This window comes from Galeopterus variegatus, unplaced genomic scaffold (assembly GCF_000696425.1).
Source record: "Galeopterus variegatus unplaced genomic scaffold, G_variegatus-3.0.2 Scaffold63, whole genome shotgun sequence".
Lineage (NCBI taxonomy): Eukaryota > Metazoa > Chordata > Mammalia > Dermoptera > Cynocephalidae > Galeopterus > Galeopterus variegatus.
In genome coordinates this window covers 509095-530997 of record NW_007726174.1, presented here as the reverse complement: position 1 = coordinate 530997, position 21903 = coordinate 509095, and the positions used below count along the sequence as shown (strand labels likewise).

The window sequence follows — 21903 nt, the reverse complement described above, 5'->3', positions numbered from 1 at the left end:
CCAAAAAAAAAAAAAAATTAAAAGTACTGTTTGGATTAATTAATTAATTTTACAATGGGCCTATACCTAAGTTTTACTTATATACTTTTAAAGGGAATTTTTGAAATTTAGGACAATGACAACAATAACAACAAAGCTCACAATACTTTGTTAGAAAGAGTTTATACTTAGATCATGAGACATCAATAGTGCCTAACACAATGGCTGGCACAGTCTTGCCACTCAATAAATACTTGTTAAGCTGGGGAAACAAACACAGTCATGCTTAAATAAACCTAGTGGGAAAGAGCATAATTCAAGAAATTGACAACCAAACTGCAAAATGTCTTTGTAAATAAATCCACATTAATATTATATATTATTATTTTACAGAAAACAAAGCTACTAATTTCCTCCCTAACACATATTTAAATAAACTGAAGTCAATAGTATTTTTTCTTTTCATTTCTTGGTAGCTGGCAGGTATGGGGATCCGAAAACTTGACCTTGGTGTTACCAGCACCATACTCTGCAAAGTTAGCTAACTGGCCAGCCTAGAACTCAGTCGTATTAATAGCTCTTGTAGCTCTAGTTTGTTTAGAATTTAGTTAAAAACATATTTGTGGGGTTTCCCTCTCTTTTGATTGGCAGAGCCATCCCTGACTTCAAGGCTTTTTATTAAGATTTTCTACATTAAACACAAAAATCTTGATAGATATCAGTTTTATATTCCTTCCTTCTTTGATTATATATTTGCTTGTGCACAATAAGAATTAGTAATTTTTCTTTTCATGTGTAGCTTAAAATGACAGGCTCTGCTGTACATTATATTATAAATTTTTGTTACTTCCAACATTTGTCCTTCTTTATCTATATAAAATAGCCACCCACTGAATGATTAGATTGTATGTTTATTTAATGGCATGCTCATGTTTGTATTCATTATTTCTTTGGTTTTCAGTTACAGCATTTTTGCTGTGTTTAAACAGAATATTTTCCTGTAGTAATTTTTGGTTAGGACACAGATGATAACAGGTGTGCATATTTTATTCATGAAAGGTTTCTTTTACACACGGACTGTAGAATATTACAAATTCATGTTAAAAAATATTTCAAGGGCTGGCCACTTAGCTCAGTTGGCTGGAGTGTGGTGCTGGTAACACCAAGGTCCGGTGTTTGATCCCTGTACCTACCAGCTGCCAGGAAAAAAAAAAAAATTCAAAGTTTAGGATGTTAAAAAAATAATCATGAATTGGTTCCTGGAACAAGCTTACTTTTTGGAAAACAGATAAAGTGTTAGCAATAATTCAATATATAGATGCATGCAATGTGTTCTGACTTGGCAGTTTTATTCTCTATTAAATTATTATTATTATTATTGTATTTTTTTGGTGGCTGGCTGGTACAGGGGTTTATTAAATTAATTTTTATTAAAAATGTATGTATTAATAATTTCTATGTTCTTTTCCACAGTGCATATAGAATTATTTGGCCCAAGAATATATAGGAAGTATATGTATATAAATGTGTACCATCTTAAAGATCTTAAATCTGTTTTACTTTTTCAGCAATTGCCTGTTAGGTCTCATCCAACCAAAGACTGTACTATACTTCTTGAGTTTATTTCACTTCCAGGCATCAGTTTGTCATATGTAAAGTGGTGATAATAGTATTTACCTAATAGAATTGTCATGAAGATTAAACAAAGACAAATGTAGATCACTTAACATAGTATCTGCAAGGCAGTGGTTAATAATATTAGTTTCCTTCCTGAAGTTATAAAGGAAGTTTTAAAAACCTTTAATTTCTATGTTTTTCCTTATTTTTAAAGACAACTTTTTTTTAAATTTTCTTTTTTTGGGACAACATATTTTTAATTGTTCCCATGTTTTCTTTATTTATAAAACTATGGGAATTTCAGAAACATTGTACTTTATAGACCGCCCCAAAATTTCCTACCTATAAATGCCAGTTCTGATGTAAACGCACTTCATTGTTGGTATTATTAGTGGCCCCTTCATAACCTAAGATTTATGTACCTCCCTTAATACACAGATGAATAAGATTCTGAGGAGACTCACTATTGAACAGCAAGCCTCATCTGTACTTAGATACTACAATGTTTATAAATATTTTTATCATTATGGTCTTAAAACCATTTCTCAATAATTGAGTCATTAATTAAAAGTGCAGAACTAATTCATGGCATCCTGTAAAAAACATGGCTCAGTAACAAATAAAAAACATTGGCTCAATAATGTGTCAGTCTGTTCTGGATATATAATCAGTCATTTACAACTTACTCCAAAAAGAAATTCACATTTTTAGAATTTAAAGGAATTATATAAAAAAGAAAACCGAAAAAACTTCTAGGCGCTGTAGTCCCTCCCAAAGATTGTCTCCGTCATATACTTTCATCAATTTGGATTGTAAATGTAGCCCAGACAAGAGAAGCCTCACACTAGGCTGGTAGTAGTGGGTTGGAGAGAAGTAGATGAATGAGAGATATTTTGGTAGTACAACCATAAAAGACCTGTTGATGTTTTGGATAAGGAGGGTTAATAAGGAGAAAAATCAGGGTAACTACAGATTTTTGGTCTGAGTGATTTCACCAGTTACTGACCTTGGCAGGAGCAACGTCGAGAGGAAGACAAGGGTTATTGAGAACAGTATTTTGGTCATGCCAAAATACCAGCATTAAGGCATCCGTATGGAGACGTTCTACTGACATTTGCGATAGATCTGGGTTGGATATTTTTGTAAAAAATTGATAACTTACTATTTTAAGCAATTATTAGTAACAATTATTATTATCACCACTACTATACATCGGGAAGGAAAAACTCAGCACCCTACGCCTTTCTCAATCCTTTGAAAAAACCGCTAATAGAAAAGGCTGGGCTTTTCAAAAGTTCCATTCAGCCATTCTCAGAACCTGGAGTGTCTCGCGTCCAATCAGCGTCCAAATCCCCTGCGTCAGCAAGTGGGAGGGGCTCAGATGGACGGTTCCCTCCGCGTCTCTGGCTTGGCCACGTCTAAAGCGCGGCAGGTCCATGAAGTTATATAAATCACTTATTTATCCGTTGGCAAAAAATTGAGCTCCTTACCTCAATTTAAGTATAACAAAATTAAGTTGTACATAGTAATTGCTCTTATTATTTACTCGTTTTGTTTAGTTTCTTTTTTTCTTCTATGGGTATAAAAACTACCTCCGAGCTTTGCGGACTTGCCGGTCCCTTCCCCGCGCACGCGCGGGTGGTAGCGGGGGCGGGCCTGTTTCCGGGTGGCGCGTGGGGTTTGAGGCCGAGAGGTACTCCTGCGGCTACCAACATGGAGAGTCTGTACCGAGTCCCGTTCTTAGTGCTCGAATGTCCCAACCTGAAGCTGAAGAAGCCGCCCTGGGTGCACATGCCATCGGCCATGACGGTGTACGCTCTGGTGGTGGTGTCTTACTTCCTCATCACCGGAGGTAACTCGGGCTGCGTGGGGCCCGAGAGGCGCCGAGGCGCGGAGAGCTGACCTCCACAGGCAGGCGCGTCTGTTCCACTGACTCCCCCAACCCCGGGGGAAGCATCGCTGTGCTCGCGGTCTTGTCAGAGGGTCGAGGGAAGCTCAGGGGTGCCAAGTGTTAACGTCCTGAAGGTTTATACTACCTCACGCCCTGTCCTGTATTTAATTCGTGTTCTCCCATTGCTTCTCCTCTCCTTCTAGCTTCTTATCCCCGGGATCCGAGTCGAATATGTTTTTAAATATATATGTATATATTTTTAGGTTCTTTTCATTGCTCGTTGTTTGAGAAACGTATGGCAAGTTTATGGGAAAGTCTAGTTTGGTCCACTCTCCTTCGATGGTTGGTCGAAAGGGTGCGGGTCGTTTAACTTCTCTTTGTCTACGGTCCCTGGAACCTTGGAAGAGACTTGACAGTCCTTAGGTTTTTGTTAGCTCAAACCTAAGGGTGTTGTGTTGCTTTTTGCCTGATCAGTAAATATGAATGAAATTTTCCGAAACCACGGTTTTGGTAAATATTTGAGATTGGAGGTGAGATTTGCAGAAGGTATCATATTTTACAGCGTAGAAGTTGAGAATTTTAAAAATAAAAATATAGCATTATTATTAAACCCTTCTGAATTATCTATCATCTTATCCACTTCTCAAATTGAAAATTCCAAAGGGGCGTAGCCTTGTATACTGGTGAGTTGGCAATCCGACTGCAGTCTTTTCAGAGCCACCACCCGTTGAAGCCACACAAGATTTACTTAAGACTACTGTGCTTTTAGATTTTGGGAAGTGGTATACTTAACTTGGAAATTATAAAATTAAGCTCTCTAGATTAGAGACAGCAAAAGTGGTTCTACTTTTGAGGGAATACCCATTTTTATAGATGATTTGTGAGAATAGTTGGCACTGAAAAGGGAAGAATCTGAAACTGAGAGGGCTTAGTTCTAGAAAGTACTTTTGAATTTACTTCTCTCTCCAGCCTAGAATGGTGACAGTTAACTTATGTTCGTTTAAGTAAATTACATTTTAAATATGTTGATAAAATACTATCTAACATTGCATTAGCATTAGCTCAGCAAGTAAATAGCTACTGTATTGAATAAATGAAATTAAAAATGCATGTGGCTTTCTTTATAATAGAATCTTCATCTGCTATTCTCTTTCCTGCAACCCTTACATCCCTTGGAGCCAGATCCTTTGCTAGAAGCCTCAGTTTTCATTCTGGCCACTTTTTCCTGTTGGTTGTTGTAACAGGAAAAAGTGGGGGAGTTTTCTGCATCAGACATTGGGGGAAAGTGGAAAGGACACCTTTTAGTTACCAAGTACATGAGGTATCATATATGAAAAGTTGATTATGTCACTAGAAAGGAGTTTCTTCTAAAAACTGTGAGTGTACCTTTATAAGTAAATAATATTTATTGCTGAGAAATAGTCAGCAAATATATATTGAGTTCCTATTCCAGGCACTAGGTACTGGGGATAACTGAACAAAACATAAGGACCCTGCCCTCCTGAAGCTTTTAATGTTATGGTTGGAACATGTTAAATATCATGTAATTTTTTTTCTATTTCAAATTATTACAAATGCAATGAAGGAAAAGAACAAGGGGTTATGAGAAAATAGTGGAAGTAGGGAGTATCATTTAGATTGGAATGTGGTTCCCAAGGAAATGACACATAAAGCCAAAATCTGAAGGGTTGGGGAAGAGGGTATGTTAGGCAGAGGGAAAAGTATGGACAAATGTGGGACTGAGAGACCAATTAGGTGGCTTTTGTAGTTGACTTAGTCTGTATTAAGTTGATGGCAGTGGAGATGGAGGATAATATAATGAAAGATATGTTGGAAGTAGATTCAGTAGGTCTTGATGGATTGATTGGGTGTAGGGGAAGAATAAAGTGTGAAGGAATCTTACTGGTTTCTAGTTTGAACATCTGAGTGGATGGAAGTCTCATTTTCTAAGACCGAAGAAATAAAGTTTTTTTTTGTGCGAGAGGTCACTTTGGAATATAATTAGTTGGATATGTCAAATTTGCAGATATAAGAACTGAAAAAAGAGTCTGTGTTGGAGTTCATCAGTTAAATATTTCCTGAGCTACCATGAACCAGATATTGAAGAACATAGACAAAGTCCCTGTTCTTAAGGAGCTTGCATCCAATTCGAGCAGTGCTAACAGAGTCTTTAGTGCATAGAATTGAAAGCCCTGGAAGTTCAATTCCTGAGAGAATGTAGAGAAGAGAACAGTGGACCAAGCCCTGAGGGACTCCAACATTTAGTGGTTTTATGACAAGGCTCAGTAGAGAGGTAGCAAGAAAACATGGAGAGGAGTGTCACAAAGGCCCTAAGAAGAGGGTGTTTTTCAAGAAAATGCGTTTAGTAAACTGGATTGAGTGCTGCTGGGAAGCCTCCTAAGATGAGAACTGTAAAGTGTCCATTGAATTTGGCAACATGGAGGTCACTGGCAACCTTAGCAAGAGCAATGTCAGTGGTGGCAGAAGCCAGATTGGACTGGGTTGAAGAATGAAGGGTAGTGGGGAAGTTTGCCTAATTCTTGGCAGTAGGAAGCCTGACTCCCTTTCAGAAAGGAAGCATAAAAATAAGCTGTCAGTTAGAAGGGTCTGAAGTCAAGGGAGGGTTGATATAGGGAAGGAGAGCTTGAAAATACAGGAAAGTGAAGAGATATCCAAAGAAATAAAGTCCCTGAGAAGACAAGAGAGAACGGAGTCCTGATAATTGCAGAAGGGATCCCACATTGATGGGAGGAGGGACTTGAGTTAATGTAGCTGGAAGGAAGGGGATGAGGATGTATGCAGGTACCAGGAGTTTGTAGATTTGGCTTGGGAGAAAAGGCAATTCCTATGTGATTGCTTTGTCAGGTGATGAAGACACAGGCTTGCTGTGCTTAAGAAAAGCTGGAGGTGAGGATGTTTGAAAACAGTGGAGAAGGTAAAAAGTAGATGTTGACTGACAGATTGAGAAAACTCATTAATGTTGTTGAGTATTCATATTAATGAACATGATGATATTATGACATAACAATGGATGTTAATATTAATTATCGTGAATCTCAAGTATTACCTTTCTGCCTGATGGTGTGATTTAAGAAGTCTCCTACTTTTACATTTAAGCAAGAAAATTTCTCTAGTTACCTCTTGATTTATAGAAACAAATCCAAAGATCTGTGGAATATTTTCATGAACTAAAATATAGCCTTTAACATTAAATCTCTCTTTTACTGTGGAGTCCTTCTTGAGTGTTCTTAGCAACTGTTATTGAATGCATTTCCTTTATGAATTTATTTTATTTATTTATTTTTGTGTGTGGCTGGCTAACACAGGGATCAAACCCTGGACCCTGGTGTTATTCCTTCGTGAAATTTATACAGTAGTCCCCCCCTTATCCCTGTGGGATATATTCCAAGACCCCCAGTGGATGCCTGAAACCTCAGTACCAAACCCTATAGATAACTTTTGCAGTTTGAGGTGCAGTAGCAAAACTAGCACAAATTTCTTTTTCCTTCTTCACAATTTATGGAGAATATTGTTCTTTCTGGGTTTTTTTTTTTTTTTTTTTTGGTGGCTGGCCAGTACAGGGATAGACCTTGGTGTTACTAGCACCACACCCTAAACAATTGAGCTAACCATCCAGCAGAATATTTGTTTTTATCATGGATCTTAGCAACCTCAGCATATGATTTTTTTCTTTCATTATTAAATTGAGAATTTTCATCTTTTCACTTAAAGGAAGCACTTTATGGCTTCTCTCTGGCATATCCAAATTGCAGTCTGGGACCATTATGAAGTAAAATAAGGATGACTTGAACACAAGCGCTATGATCCCATGACAGTCAATCTGATAACCAAGATAGCTACTAAATTAGTAATGGATGGATATGCTGGACACAGGGATGATTCACATCCCAGGCAGGATGGTGCACAAAACTTATGAATTGTTAAAACTTATAGAATTGTTTATTTCTGGAATTTTCTGTTTAATATTTTCAAACAGTGGTTGACAGTGGGTAACTGAAACCCTGGAAAGTGAAATCAAGGGTAAGGCAGGGGGACTGCTGTACCTCTGTTAGAGATAATATAGTTTTAGAAGTCATTCTAAAACCTTGAGTTGAATATCTGAATGGTTTGTCTGAAACTTAGAAGATTAGCTGGGCTTCATTTCATTATAATAATACAATCAAAACAGTTTGTTTAAGTGTAAATTACCCTTTAGAGACAAAGAAAACTACAATCCTGCTTTTTAAATTGAGGAATCTAACTTGTACTATTGTCTTTTATATAGGAATAATTTATGATGTTATTGTTGAACCTCCAAGTGTTGGCTCTATGACTGATGAACATGGACATCAGAGGCCAGTAGCTTTCCTGGCCTACAGGTAAAAGATACCTTTTTGAATCATTTGGTGGTGGGAAAGAAGGTTACTGGTGCATGTCTTCTTATTGAAAAATAGAGTTAAGCTTATGCGGTCCAACTGTATTTAGACAACAGCTATTTTTAAATGCTGAATTCTGAGATGCCAGGAACTGGGACAAGAGCAGAAGTAGAAGTATATTACTTATTCATTTTTTAGGAAATAAAGTATTTGACAATGATTGTTGTATCACCAATTTAAAGGAAGGTGTCAGTTTAAAATACATTTATAGGGCCGGCCCGTGGCTCACTTGGTAGAGTGCAGTGCTGATAACACTAAGGCCACGGGTTCGGATCCCATATAGGGATGGCCGGTTAGCTCACTGGGTGAGCGTGGTGCTGACAACACCAAGTCAAGGGTTAAGATCCCCTTACCGGTCATCTTTATGAAAAAATAAATAAATAAATAAATAAAATACATTTATAGACTATTCTTGGGGGTCAGCACACTACAGGGACTTTTTTTGTAAATAAAGTTTTATTGAAATTAGGCATGCTCATTTCTTTGTATACAATTTATGGTCACTTTCAAAACTACAGTAGCTGAGCTGAATAAGTGTGATGCAAACCATGTGGCCTGCAAGCCTAAGATGTTTACTATATGGACATTTAAGAAAAAAATGTGGACTCCTGAACTATACCATTAAATGAGAAAAATAATTTTTGAGACTTTCATGTTGCATTTCAGCAATGAAATGAACACCATTCCAGTGTGGTTTGGTTCACCTGAGCAGTGCTTATCATATTTCTTTCTAAAATCCACTTAATATCTACCTAAACATAGCTATATATTTATAGTAATGCTATATATAATATGCATGGAAATTTCCTGGAAATATTTATTATGATTCTCTGAATGACAGAAGATCTTGATGGTAGGGAGAACTTTTATAGTGTCCTCTTTTATACTGTTTGAATTTTGAACCTGGTGCATATGTTGCATTTTTAGTGAAAACAGTTAGTTAACAAAAATTTATGTTTACATATCCCTATATGTATAATCATGCCTTTAACAGAGAAATTTGCTTTTTGAGGTCCCTGAACTCTGAGAAGTTGATGAAAGCTCTATATCTCTAGAAAAATCATATACATATATATATACAAATTTATATATAATTATATGGGTTTTTAGTTTTTATTTATTTATTTTTTAAATTTAGTTTATTTATTGAATCAAAATCGATTATACATATTTTGGGGGTTGAACATTGAGATATGTTGATTAAATCAATATTACTAGCATATATATTGTTATAAATCGTAATTATTCTTTTTTTTTTTTGATCGGTATGGGGATCCCAACCCTTGGCATGGTGTGGTCTGCACCACACTCAGCCAGTGAGTGCACCGTCCATCCCTATATAGGATCCGAACCCGCGGCCTCGGCACTCCCAGTGCCGCACTCTCCCAAGTGAGCCATGGGGCCGGCCCAAATCATAATTATTCTTTATGCCCCTTGTCCAATCTCTCCCCTTCCCCCATTCCCTCCCCCTCCCCCCTCTAATTGCCCTAGATTTCTTCTCTCCTTCTGAAAGAATAATGGTTATTCTGTTAACTTGTTGCCTAGATGATCTGTCCAATGCTGAGAGATGTGATCGGGTCCCCCAATAATATCATAGAGCAGATGCTTCTTCTGTTACTCTGAAATGGGTTTTGTGGAAAGAGACATCCTCTTCTTTTCTTTGTCTCTGCTGGTGTCTCTTCTTGTGTCAATGCATTCCAGAGGTTGGCAGACCATCTGCGTGGTGGTTGTGGCGTCTAGCCACTTTTTCAGCAGCCATGGTTATTGGGGTGGCTGTGGTGGGCCACCCACGTGGAGGTGCTGTTTTTGGTATGCTCCTTGGCACTGGTGGTATCCCTGGTTGTGGGGTGTGTTTGGTCCCCTTCTCCATGCCTCTGGTCCCTGGGCAGGCCCCAAGGCACTGGCGCCATGTGCCTAGTTGTGGGAGAGGGGTCCAGTCCCCTTCTCCATGTCCTGGGTCCCTGGATGGGCCCCGAGGTGCTGGCGCAGTGTGTCTGGTTGAGGGAGGGCAGTCTGGTCCCCTTCTCCATGCCCCGGTCTCTGGGCTGGCCCCAAGGCACTGGCGCCATGTGCCTTGTTGTGGGAGGAGGGTCCAGTCCCCTTCTCCATGCCTCAGGTACCCAGGTGGGCCCTAAGGTGCTGGCGTTTTGTGCCTGGTGTGGGAGGAGGGTCCAGTCCCAACTACATACCTCAGGTCACTGGGTGGGACCTGAGGCACTGGCTTGATGTACCTGGTTGTAGGAGAGAGGGCTGGCCCCCTTCTGCATGCCTCTGGGCCGGGTGGGCCCCGAGGTGCTGGCACGGTGTCCCTGGTTTTGGGAGAGAGGTCCAGTCCCCTTCTCCTTGCCTTGGGTCCCTGGGTGGGCCCCGAGGTACTGGCGTGGTGTGCCTGGTTATGGGGAAGAGGTCCAGACCCCTTCTCCATGCCCCAGGACCGTGGGCAGCCCCCAAGGCACTGACTTGGTGTGCCTGGTTGTGGGAGAGAGGTCCGGTCCCCTTCTCCATGCCCCGGGTCCCCGGGTGGGTTCTGAGGTGCTGGCATGTTGTATCTGGTTGTGGGAGAGAGGTCCGGTCCCCTTCTCCACACCTCGGTTCCCCAGGCGAGCCCGGAAGCGCTTGTTCAGTGTGCCCAGTTGTGGGAGGGTGGTCCAGTCCCCTTCTTCATGCCCTGGGTCCTTGGGTGGGGCCCAAGGTGCTGGCGTGGTGTGCCTCGTTGTGGGAGACAGGTCTGTTCCCCTTCTCCATGCCTCGGGTCCCTGGATGGGCCCTGAAGCTCTGGCGCAGTGTGCCTGGTTGTGGGAGAGAGGACCATTCACCTTCTGCTTGCCCCAGGTCCCTGGGTGGGCTCCGAGGTGCTGGCATGTTGTGCCTGGTTGTGGGAGAGAGGTCTGGTTCCCTTCTCCGTGCCTTGGGTCTCTGGGTGGGCTCCAAGGTGCTGGCATGTTGTGCCTGTTTGGGGGGGGGGGTCTGGTCCCCAACTCCATACCCCAGGTCCCTGGGTGAGCCCCAAGGTGCTGGCTCCGTGTGCCTGGTTGTGGGAGAGAGGTCTGGTCCCCTTCTCCCTGCCTCGGGTCCCTGGGCAGGCCCCAAGGTGTGCCTGATTGTGGGAGGGGGGGTCCAGTTCCCTTCTCCATGCTTCAGGTCCCCAGGCTGACCCTGAGGCACTGGTGCAGTTTGCCTGGAAGTGGGAGTGGGGTCCGGTCCCTAGATTCAAGCCTCCGGTTCCCAGACAGGCCTCAGGTGCTGGTGGTGTGCCTGGGCTGGAACTAATTTTTTGTCCTTTGCTTCTAACACGGGGGAACTTTCTGTCAGATCCAGTACTTGAGCCTGTGTGGTTGAGCTAAATTGCTACTTTGCTGCTGTTTCCCTAAGGAACGCTTTTTGTGCAGCTCAGGGCTTGATGGTTGATCTTATAGGTACTTCTGGCTTTTCAGAGACCTGGTGGATCTGTGTTCTGTAGAATCTATGATCTGGGCCTGAGTTTTTCCATCAACCTGCACCCCATGCAGTTCTGCATTCCTGACCAGTCTCCTCTGAGTGGTCCTGTGCTGATTGGGGGGCAGGTTGGCTGTCCTTGCTGTGTCCCAGTGTTCTTCCAGTGGGCCCGTCTCCCCCACTGCCCGTGCTGCAAACGCTTCCCATGGGACGGGCCCTTTGCTGGTCCCTTGCAATGACTCACTGGCCTCTGAGTGGCTCCCTTTTTTCAGTTGTTCTGCCTCCTCGCTCCTGTGTGGGTCCACGTGAACCCTATTAGTGATCCTGCTGTCCTGGGGGCCACCAAGGCCCTCTTCTCTCTCGCCGCCTCCAAGTAACTCCATCTGAAGGGCGCAGCTGCAGCTTCTGCCGGCTCCTGCTCCACGTGCTTATCAGCTCGAGCCTTAAAGCAGCCACAGCCCGAAATGCTCAGAGCAGCTTTTTCTTTCTCTCATCGTAGTTTCTCCCGCCTTCATGAACTCTGTAGGTCTCTCCTCCTCTTCCCCTGAGCTCCAGCTGGCCCGGCTTGGCTGATGTTACATTTTTATAGTTGTAAATTTGGTTGATTTGTGGGAGAGAGTGACGCTGGGAACCATTTATTCCACCATCTTCTAATTATATGGGTTTTTAATAAGTATTTTTTATAAGGATTGCTAGAGTCCTTGTGGAGTTCATGGAACCTTAGTTAGGAACACTTGCTTTTAAAGTATTTCCCTTTGAAATAAGTTTATTAATTATTACCATAAAATTTCAACAAACATTTCTAATCAATTCAAAATTAGTTTGAAACTGATAGTAGAAATTTAAATAGAGTAACTTTTAAAAGCTAAACTAAGTTCTGGGTAAAAGGTTTGTATCATAAAATAATTGGCCTTTCTAGCTAATAATTAAAATGAGTATTGATTTAACATAGACAGTTATGTTAGTTGAGATTTTAAAACTTTTTTTGAATGTAATCTTCATGAAGACAAAGATTTTTGTCTGTTTTGTTCATTTTTGTATTCACAGAACCTAAAATGGTGCTTGATAGATAATAGACTCTCAAACATCTTTTTGAATGAATGACAGATGAATATTCAGAGGTATAATAAAATAGTTTTAAAGGGTGAGGATAATAAATTAGCACAAAAATCTTTTGGTACAAAGCAGAAATAGGAATTTCAATCTGAGGGAGAAAATTTTTCATTTTTCCAGAAATTTCATCTATTGTTTTACTGTGCTCTTTCTTTTTTTTTTTTTTTCCAGAGTAAATGGACAATATATTATGGAAGGACTCGCATCCAGCTTCCTGTTTACAATGGGAGGTTTAGGTTTCATAATCCTGGACCGATCCAATGCACCAAATATTCCAAAACTCAATAGATTTCTTCTTTTATTCATTGGATTCATCTGTGTCTTATTGAGTTTTTTCATGGCTAGAGTATTCATGAGAATGAAACTGCCGTAAGTTATTAAGTACTTTGTGTAATCAGCCATTTAACTTATTTTTCAAATTGGTGAAATGAGTACCTGTACAATATAAAATCATAGGAGATTTAATTTAACCCTCATTTAAATTAAGCAGATGAAAAATCCAAGAACCAAAGAAATTTGTGACTTGCTTAAGGTTATAGCTATAATTAGTAACAAAATTGAAACCAATAGGTTGTCTTCTTGGCTGTTATCCCTGTGCATGTTCATGAGAAAATTTAGTTATTTAGCATCAACATCACTGACTGGAGATAGTTATTGTTTCTCCGAAGTGCCTTTTGGCTAATTTGTAACATAGAATTCAGTAGTAGTAATAAAATCAGTAGGGAATATTTTCAGGTTATTAATTACTGCTGCTCTTTGAATATTGGTATGAAGAAAACCTATTAAGCCTTGGATGGGCAAAGGAGAGTTATTGCCCTCCCTCCAAAAGATGGGAAAAGATACATATATGTGTATGTGCATATGTATATATGTATACATATATATATACACACACATACACATAATAATATTTACAGATAATTTTGATTCAGAAAGCTTATAATATCTTTAGAAGAAAAATAAATTGGTTTTTTGTCAACTTTATAATTTCGTTTGAGATCATTAATTTGAAATGTGGACAAGTCTGATCACATTTTCATATGTTCCGATTAACCTATATGGTTGTATTAATAACTACAGGAACTTTGGGAAAGCATAACATAAAGATTAGCTCTTAGTAATTTTAGTTTTTAGGGACTGTTTAACATCAGGTGTCAACTATTCTGATTTCGTAGTGTGTTTGAGTTTTACAAGTTAAATTGTTCTGTAGCTTAACCTGTCAGTTGTATGTAACACATCTGGGGGTAGGATGGGCAGGCTTCCCTGAGAGTCAGAAGTGCTTATCCCACAATCATCATGTTCCCAACTTAGCCCTGGCAGAATGGAAAGAGAGAGCACAGTGTTCTTTGTTAGCTGAATATCGTGTGACCATATAGCCTCCTCAGACTCCTCTGCCAGTGGAGCTTATTTTTGTGTGGGGAAAACAATTCTGGCCATTGGCTAAATTGTATGTATGTATTAGGTACTTTAGCCTCTTCTTTTTGTTCTGCTTTTTTCTGCCCTTGTTGGAAATAAGTCACCATAACCTAGTAAGATACACTGGTATGGAAGAGACTGAAGTTTTCCATAGCAGTGCAAGAAAAGAGGAGGCTCCTAGAGAGGATAAAGAGGCTATTGAAAATTAACAATCAAAAGAGAAGAAACCTTTGGAGGCATGTAGCAAAACAGTAGAAGTGAGGTTGTTTTGTCTGTAGAACCAGATTTGTTTTCATTTAACCTGGTGTTCTCATTTTTCCTATAGTTTTAGTCCTCTCCTTAGGATGTATTTTATCTTTTAGCTCAGGCATTTGACTATTAGGAAATAGAGCTATCTATCTACTGCTTACAAAAAACCTTTGGTAAGTGTTTAATTCTCTGGATTTCCTCCCTCTTACTTTTGTAATTATTTATGTAAATATTTGTCTTCCTTTCCCCATTCTATAGGCCAGTATGCAAGATTGACTAAATCCAAGCTTGGGGGTAGGGAAATAGGGTATACTCTCTGGTTTTCAGTTATTGATGATGTTTAGATCTCATCAAAGCAGAACAATGGTCTAAACAGAAAATTGCTACTTTCTGTAACCTGTCATGGAGCTAAATTTGATTTGAATTGTTAAGAGGAAGGAGTTTATGGTTCCCTCTTTGATGATTTCTCATCCACAGCTCCTAATGCCTGGTACTGTGGGTATGGAGTAGGGAGAACAATGGGCAGTATTAAATAAGAAAGGGAAGCACTGGAATTGCCTTTTCTGGAAAATTTGCTAGCCCCAAAGGAGATGATGAGCAAGGTCTGTTGGTCTATATATTATATACCATAGAGTTGTAGTTAGTATTGTCAGCAAGGAACACGTGTGCCTTTCTTCTTTTGCACAAATTACCTATCATGTCCTAATATATATATAAACAGTTTGATATATAATAAGTGGAATAACAACAACAAAAATGGTGTTAAAAAACACTAGTAGTCACTGGTTTTTCCAACTGAGATAAGTTTCTAGCATTTGAGATAAAGATGGCTGTGCTGTGCTGTAAGATGCATCTTGATAACCTCCAGGATGGAATTCTTTTTCAAAAACATTTGGATTTTATCTTTAGCAAGAGGTGCCTTTAAGAAGGAGAAAACAGTAGCACCAAAACAGCATTACTGGTTCTATATTTTCTGATTTATGCTTTTTGGAAAACCTGATGTCTCCCTAGTGATATAATTTTGCTAATTAAAACGTGGTTTTATTTGATGCTGTGTCTTTTGAAGAAATACGGGCGCTAATAAAATTAGTGACTGTTTATTAACTGTTTACATACATAGCACTGCATTTAAAATGAAAAGTTAACTTTAGTCCCTAATATTTTTATTACTACAAAGTTACAGAGGAGTGATTTTTATTGTGAAGGTAAATTTTTCCAGCATAATTTACAAGATACTGTGTGTGAAATTATGTGTATCTGTGTATGTTGGATATGCTTTAAATGTACTCTTACACAGGCTGAAAGGAATAAGATGCTGTTTGGACAGTGGAGAGAAGACTTTGGTACAAGTTTGTACTTTGGTTCTTCTGAAAAATAGTGAATAGGGCTGGCCAGTTAGCTCAGTTGGTTAGAGCATGGTGCTGATGAAAAATAATGAGTGGTCATTATTAGACTGTCTTTAGCCTCTGTTATTAGGACAGTTTTTACCTAAAAGCAGAATCTTAAAAGTTGAAAATAAGTAAATAAAACTTGGCCTGCTGTATCATGGTATTATGGACTAAAATTAGGCAAGATGTTTGGTTGGAGGTGGAGGAATGGGTTCCTGCATTTAGGTAAGTCTATCATAAAGCTGTATAAAATTACTCTGAATAGATGCTATTACTAATTGAAGACAAAGGGCCTGCTTTACTCAGTACTAGCAAAAATGGCCATTTCAGCAGTTTGAACTAGTATTTATTAAGCCTGGTGAGAAAAGTCAGGGAGGTCCAGAGTAAATCCTAAGATCATGGGATCAGTTCAGAAAAGAACTTCTCTCAAAGGGAGGGGGAAATGAAAAATAAAAAATAAGAATATAGTAATACTTAAATTCACATCATTTATGGATATATAGATATATGTGATTCTTCCACATTACTGAAATTCAACCCTACAAGTACCAAAACTTTATTTTGTTCTTTTGTGACATACCTCTTTCTAAAGTGTTTATGTTTTATTGCCACCTTAACACTCACATTTGTATTTAGCAAGTATTTATTATTTGATACCTACATGTATTGTGTGCTGTACAGTGTGAACATTAAGCATAATTTTACCTTCTTGACTTAGGGTTACTTTACATTTATACTAAAAAGTAGCACTACATATATTTTCTCAGTGTTAACTGTCACTTAGTGTTATCAGTGTATACCTATTGCAATTTTACCTGTTCCTTCTTCCTCTTTTCATTTTGCTGGTTATTCTGTGATTTGAGGAAATAGATAACTTAGCTATTTGACTGCCTTTTAAGTCAGGCCTGTCTGAAGGAGAGCTTAATGGCCTGGTTTTGTAATCATCCTTTCAGGTGTTTGAGAGTCTTTTCATGTGCTTCCAGATTTGGAGCTACATCCCAGAAAATTAAGGTCATAGAGATTCTGGCAGCTGGGTTGTTTTACTGATAAAATCTTGCATCCTCGGTTTATTTTTAGCAAATGAGAGAGGTAATTCTAAAATAAAACATTTTGCAACTGCTGAGGACAGTGTACAGTAGAGGAAGTGAGGAATTTGGAGTTCAGTTTTGGGCTTGCCGCTTGTTAGTTCTGGTAGTTTGGATCATTCTGTAAATTTTCACTGCTTCAGATTCCAAACTTGTTAAATGAAGTTAATAATGGACCTCAGAAAGTTACTGTCAAGAATAAATGAGGTATTTTATGTGCTGTTAAGCATGATATCAATGTTAGTATTTTTATTGTAAAGATAAACAGAATCCTAAAAGTTCTGTTTCAAGTTGGTTTGTGGCCACAGTTTCAAAAATAAATAAAAAACCAATACTGTTTCTGAAGAAGAAAGTGAGATTTCCATTTCTAGGACCATTGGAGAAGGTAGTGGAACAGGAATAAGGAGACTTGTATTTTAATGCTGGTTCTGTTGGTTTCTGGTCTTGTGGTTTTGAGCAAACTTCTTACATGCCCATACAGTCTCACACTCTTCAGCTGTAAAATGAGAATAATACTTGTTTCACACACTTTTTTAGGATTGTTACAAGGATTAAATGCAATAGTGCATGTCATAGTATTCTGAGAAATTTCTGTGTTAGTTCCAATCTAAGTTCCTGCCTTAATATACAAAAGGCACTTAATAATTATTGAAGGAGTGAATGACTTTAAGGTTAAATAGAAGATCCTTCATGGTAGCTTCCCCTGTCTATAGTTGTTTTTTGAGTTCTTGATTTACTTTGATTGTATTTATCTGTAATTTTACTTGCATAAAATTCTGACAGGCCTGAATATAATAATTAAGATCAAGAAATTTTCTGGGCCATGAGAGGGGCCTAAATGAATTCAGGAGAAACCATAGTAAATGTGTATCACCAAGTTTATTTTTATTCTCTACCAAGAAGTATAATAATTTAATTGTTCTTTTTTTTCTTTCTTCTAACAAGATATCTTTATAGCTTTATAATATTTCTTAGTGTCCCAAAATTTTTCTTAAGGTAGTACTATAGATAAGTTTGACACCTTTGAACAAGGATATGTCCATTTAAATATTCTTTTCCATCTAAATATAGGTGGACAATAATCCATGGATTTATAGTACATAAGAATAAGTACAAACTAGTAGTACTTAGAAGGAAGAATATCACAATATAAAACTATGTCAAGATATAGAGGTGCAGAGTGCATATTTACATATCAGTATATACAAATGAAGGGAAACTACCCCTAAAGAGTCCTCAGTACCCTTGTTTCATAGTGTAAGCTAGCTGTTGAGTAGCTTCCACTGTGTGTTGCAGGTATTAGTGGATACTTGCTTAAAATCTTTTTGGATTTTCTTTGTGTAAGTGAAGTTTAGGCCTTCAAGTATCCTTTTTGTGAAGCATCAGGCATTATTGTAGCAAATTTATATGTGGTCTTCAAAGTCAATGTGTATATCCAAAAAGCCTTTTTATTTTTTATTTTTATTCAACTTTGGGTGTAGGGAAGTTGAGAAGTGTTGAGTTGTATTAGAGTTGTAGTAAAGGTGGTGTGTTAAGTGAAAATTCTCCTTACTTAAAGTGTGGATTGGGCAGGCTGATACACCAGAAGGAAAAGAGTATATGAGTTCTAGGTGGATTAATTGCTTTGGCTGACATAGACCTACGTCGCATAGGGAGTCAAGTGAGTGCAGAAGATGAAAGGGAGGAAAATTGCATTCATGAGTGTTTTTTGTGTGCCAGACACTGTAGTGTAGATTTCAGTGTTATAAAGTAAATTTTAATCCCTACTTTACCGATGAAGAAACTTGCAACTCTAATAGTAGTAGCTACCACTTGTCAAGTGCTTGTTACCATGAGTAGCAGGTGCTGTATGAGTAGATTCTCTTATATAATTCTTAAAACCCTTTGAGGTAATTCCATTTTACAGATAAGGAAACTGAGTGAGGTTTACCCAGGCTTACCCAGTAAGCAGTAGGGGCGGGTCAAAGGAGAAAAGTTCTGGTGGCATCAGGGAGTACAGGGTGTGTTAAACCCTTTCTTAATGTGGATAGCTTCACGTAATTTTTCTATTCTTTTTCCTGATCCTGCAGGTCCTTAATTAATAATAGATTTTAAGGGTTTATTGCAAAAGGAGAAAAGTTTGGAACTTTTATTCATTAAAAAAAAAAAGTGATAAGAAATGGTTTGGAACGTTATAACACCAAATTTAATGCTTTAATTTAAAGGGGATTTCAGGGCTTAACTTGTACATTAGTAAAAGGGTCTCCTATTTGATCAACATGAAGTTTGACCTTATCAAGAGGTACAGCTAAAGCTCCTAACTGCTGTCTGGACATTTCCTAAAGGAACAGAGGGGCAAGGGCAGATACTTCTGCACACTGTTTCTTGAGGGCTCAAAGGCTAACCTCCCAGGCAAGAATATCTTATGATTATCCCATCTTCTCCTCTGGTAGTAGGGTTTTTAGAAATCCAAATCAGTTTCTTTCCATAAAAAGGCTTGATTTTTGTTGGAATTCTCAGAATCCAAAGAAGATTGATTCTGACTGAATTATTTTAACTTTTACATAACATTTTTTTTTCTTTTCTTTTTTTTTCTTATTCTGTGTTGTTTAGCATATTGCTTTGTAACTTTACACTTTGAGGGGGAAAGTTTTCTGACTGAGGCCTAGTAATGTATTTAATTATTGGAGCGAGGGGACAAGATTTGAAATAAGAACCATAATGAGGAGTCGCGTAATTATATTTTGGATTATCATTTGATTTGTCGTAAAATTTGTTTGGGCACTTTGAAATGTTGCTTCCTTTTTACTTTTTGTGCTTATTTTATTTCTACAGGGGCTATCTGATGGGTTAGAGTGCCTTTAGAGAAGAAATCAATGAATATTGGATTTGCTCCCGTTAATGAAGTTTTAAAGGCTATACCAATCCTCTAATATGAAATGTGGGAAAGAATGAAGAGCAGCAGTAAGAAGTATCAAGTGAGAACACAGGAAGCATGTCAAAGCTTGGAACTAGAATTTCTTCTTGGTATCAAAGGCACAAGTTTATCACAGTATTTTTTCCTGCTGACCTATACTGGCATACCAACGATGTTAAGTGGCATTTTCTTCTTAGTTTTTCATTTCTTAAAGAAATGTACTCCATTTCTACAACTATTGAATAAAATGATATTTTATACAACCCCCTTTACATTTTTTGGAGATGATATTTCTGGTTTTCAGAAATTAATGTAAAATCTGCAAGCAAGATCCCATAAACAGAACTTTGGACAGCTGATCAGCTTTACCTATGGTGCTTTGTCTTTAACAGTGTGTGTGATAGTACATTTTTTCAGATATGTATGTAAGACTGTTCCCTGAACAATAAAAGGTATGAAAGGAGCAGGAATAAATAATTTTTCTAATTAAGACCTTTTATATTTTTTTTTTAACTCATTAACAATATTAACCTTTTGGTCTGTAAATCATTCAGGCCCATTTTGTGACTTTCTTCAGCTACTTTTGGTACCCTAAAGTCTCGAAGTATGGTTGGAGGGATACTTCTTGAGTTAGCCACTCCATATCCCTGTAAATACTCAAGCAGGGATTGCATATTTATGTCAGAGTTGTTGAAAATGTGATTGTGCTAGGTGAAATTTTCCTTCAGGCATTCATTGTCAGTAGTTGACACATTTTGAGCCTGTGTAAAAGCATCTCTAGACCAGTCTGGTCTTCCCATAATTTCTTCTAGCCAGGCCTTTCAGTTCTGTCTGGTTGTGGGCTTCACTTCTTTAATGGCTCAATTCATTCATTTTTTTGTTTGTTTTTGTTTTTTTTGGTGGTTGGCCAGTTTGGGGATCTGAGCCTTTGCCAATTCATTTTTTTCCTAAGATCTTTAAGTTTACAATAAAATTTTCTCTCAGGAGAGTTGTTTTTTTTTTTTTTCTCTAAAAGAAAAAAAGATTTATTAATTCATTTATTCAAAAAGTTTTTAGTACGGGGCCGGCCCGGTGGCGCACTGGATAAGTGTGCCGCTTGGGAAGCGCGGCGGCACTCCCGCCCGAGGGTTCGGATCCCACATACAGACCGGTTCCCGCTCACTGGCTGAGCGAGGCGCGGGAGCAACACCGAGGGTTGCAGTCCCGTTGCCGGTCCCCAGTCCGGTACGGGGGCAACACTGAGGGTTGCAATCCGTTGCCGGACACGGAAAAAGACAAAAGACAAAAAAAAAAAGTTTTTAGTACCCTTTTATGCTAGGCAGCACTAAGGATGTGGTGGTGAATAAGACACATGAAGGCTCTGCCCTCATAGAGCTTACACTCTTTGTAGGGAAGTCAAATAACCAGTAGATTAAAAATGCTTATAAACTGTCAGACACTGGTAAGTGCAACAAAGAGAAATAAAGCAAGGTAAGTGAATAGTCTGTACTATAGAGAGTGATGGGAGGTGTTGAGAAAAGGAATTGCTATACTGCAAAACCCTGAGAAAGGAAAACAAGACCTGCATGTTTTCATCAACTTTAATGGATTGATTCGATATTAATTACATTTTTTGTTATTTGGCTGTATTTTAAAACCTTGCTCAAACTAAGACAGAAGATAACGCAAAGGTGATATGGCTTCAAAAGATCTGCTTTTCAGGGCCGGCCTGGTGGTGCACTCGGTAGAGTGCGGCGCTTGGGAGTGCAGCGGCGCTCCCGCCAAGGGTTCGGATCCCATATAGAGACCGGTGCGCGGTGCAGGCGCGACACCGAGGGTTGCGATCCCGTTACCAGTCACGAAAAAAGAAAAAGGAAGAAAAAAAAAAAAAAGATCTGCTTTTCAGGGCCGGCCTGGTGGTGCACTCGGTAGAGTGCGGCGCTTGGGAGTGCAGCGGCGCTCCCGCCAAGGGTTCGGATCCCATATAGAGACCGGTGCGCGGTGCAGGCGCGACACCGAGGGTTGCGATCCCGTTACCAGTCACGAAAAAAGAAAAAGGAAGAAAAAAAAAAAAAAGATCTGCTTTTCTTAGATTGAGTAGTGAGCAGTTCCTGTTAAGTACCACCAGATGGTGCTATTAAGGTTTGGTGTCTTTTTCAATTTCAAAGCTCTTAAGGCTTTTATTTTGGATAAGAAACTTCACCAAATATAGTGAAATATATTTAAGTCAATATTTAATAGTTTAAAGTATATAATCAATAATATAAAATACTCTAAATGAATATATAAAATGTCTTGCTGCTAAAAGTGCAGTATTTACATGAAGAAACAAAATTGTTCCCGTAGTGGGCTTCAAATGTTTTGGGGAACATAAAACCAAAATGAAAGCCTGCTAAGCATTATTAACATAAATAGAAGT

The 21903-nt window shown here is 38.7% G+C and overlaps 1 protein-coding gene across 2 annotated transcripts; it reads left to right on the top strand.

Moving 5' to 3' along the window:
* Positions 1-3244: 3244 nt before the first annotated feature.
* OSTC (oligosaccharyltransferase complex subunit (non-catalytic)) lies at positions 3245-19997 on the top strand. Of its 2 annotated transcripts, XM_008576752.1 has the most exons (4): positions 3245-3448; positions 7773-7866; positions 12643-12840; positions 19424-19997. In XM_008576752.1, exons 1-4 carry the CDS (start codon positions 3310-3312, stop codon positions 19440-19442), a joined length of 450 nt encoding a protein of 149 aa, XP_008574974.1. In that variant the 5' UTR covers positions 3245-3309; the 3' UTR covers positions 19443-19997. The 2 variants fall into 2 exon arrangements, with proteins under 2 accessions (XP_008574974.1, XP_008574983.1); XM_008576761.1 differs by lacking the exon at positions 12643-12840.
* The last annotated feature ends 1906 nt before the right edge of the window (positions 19998-21903 follow it).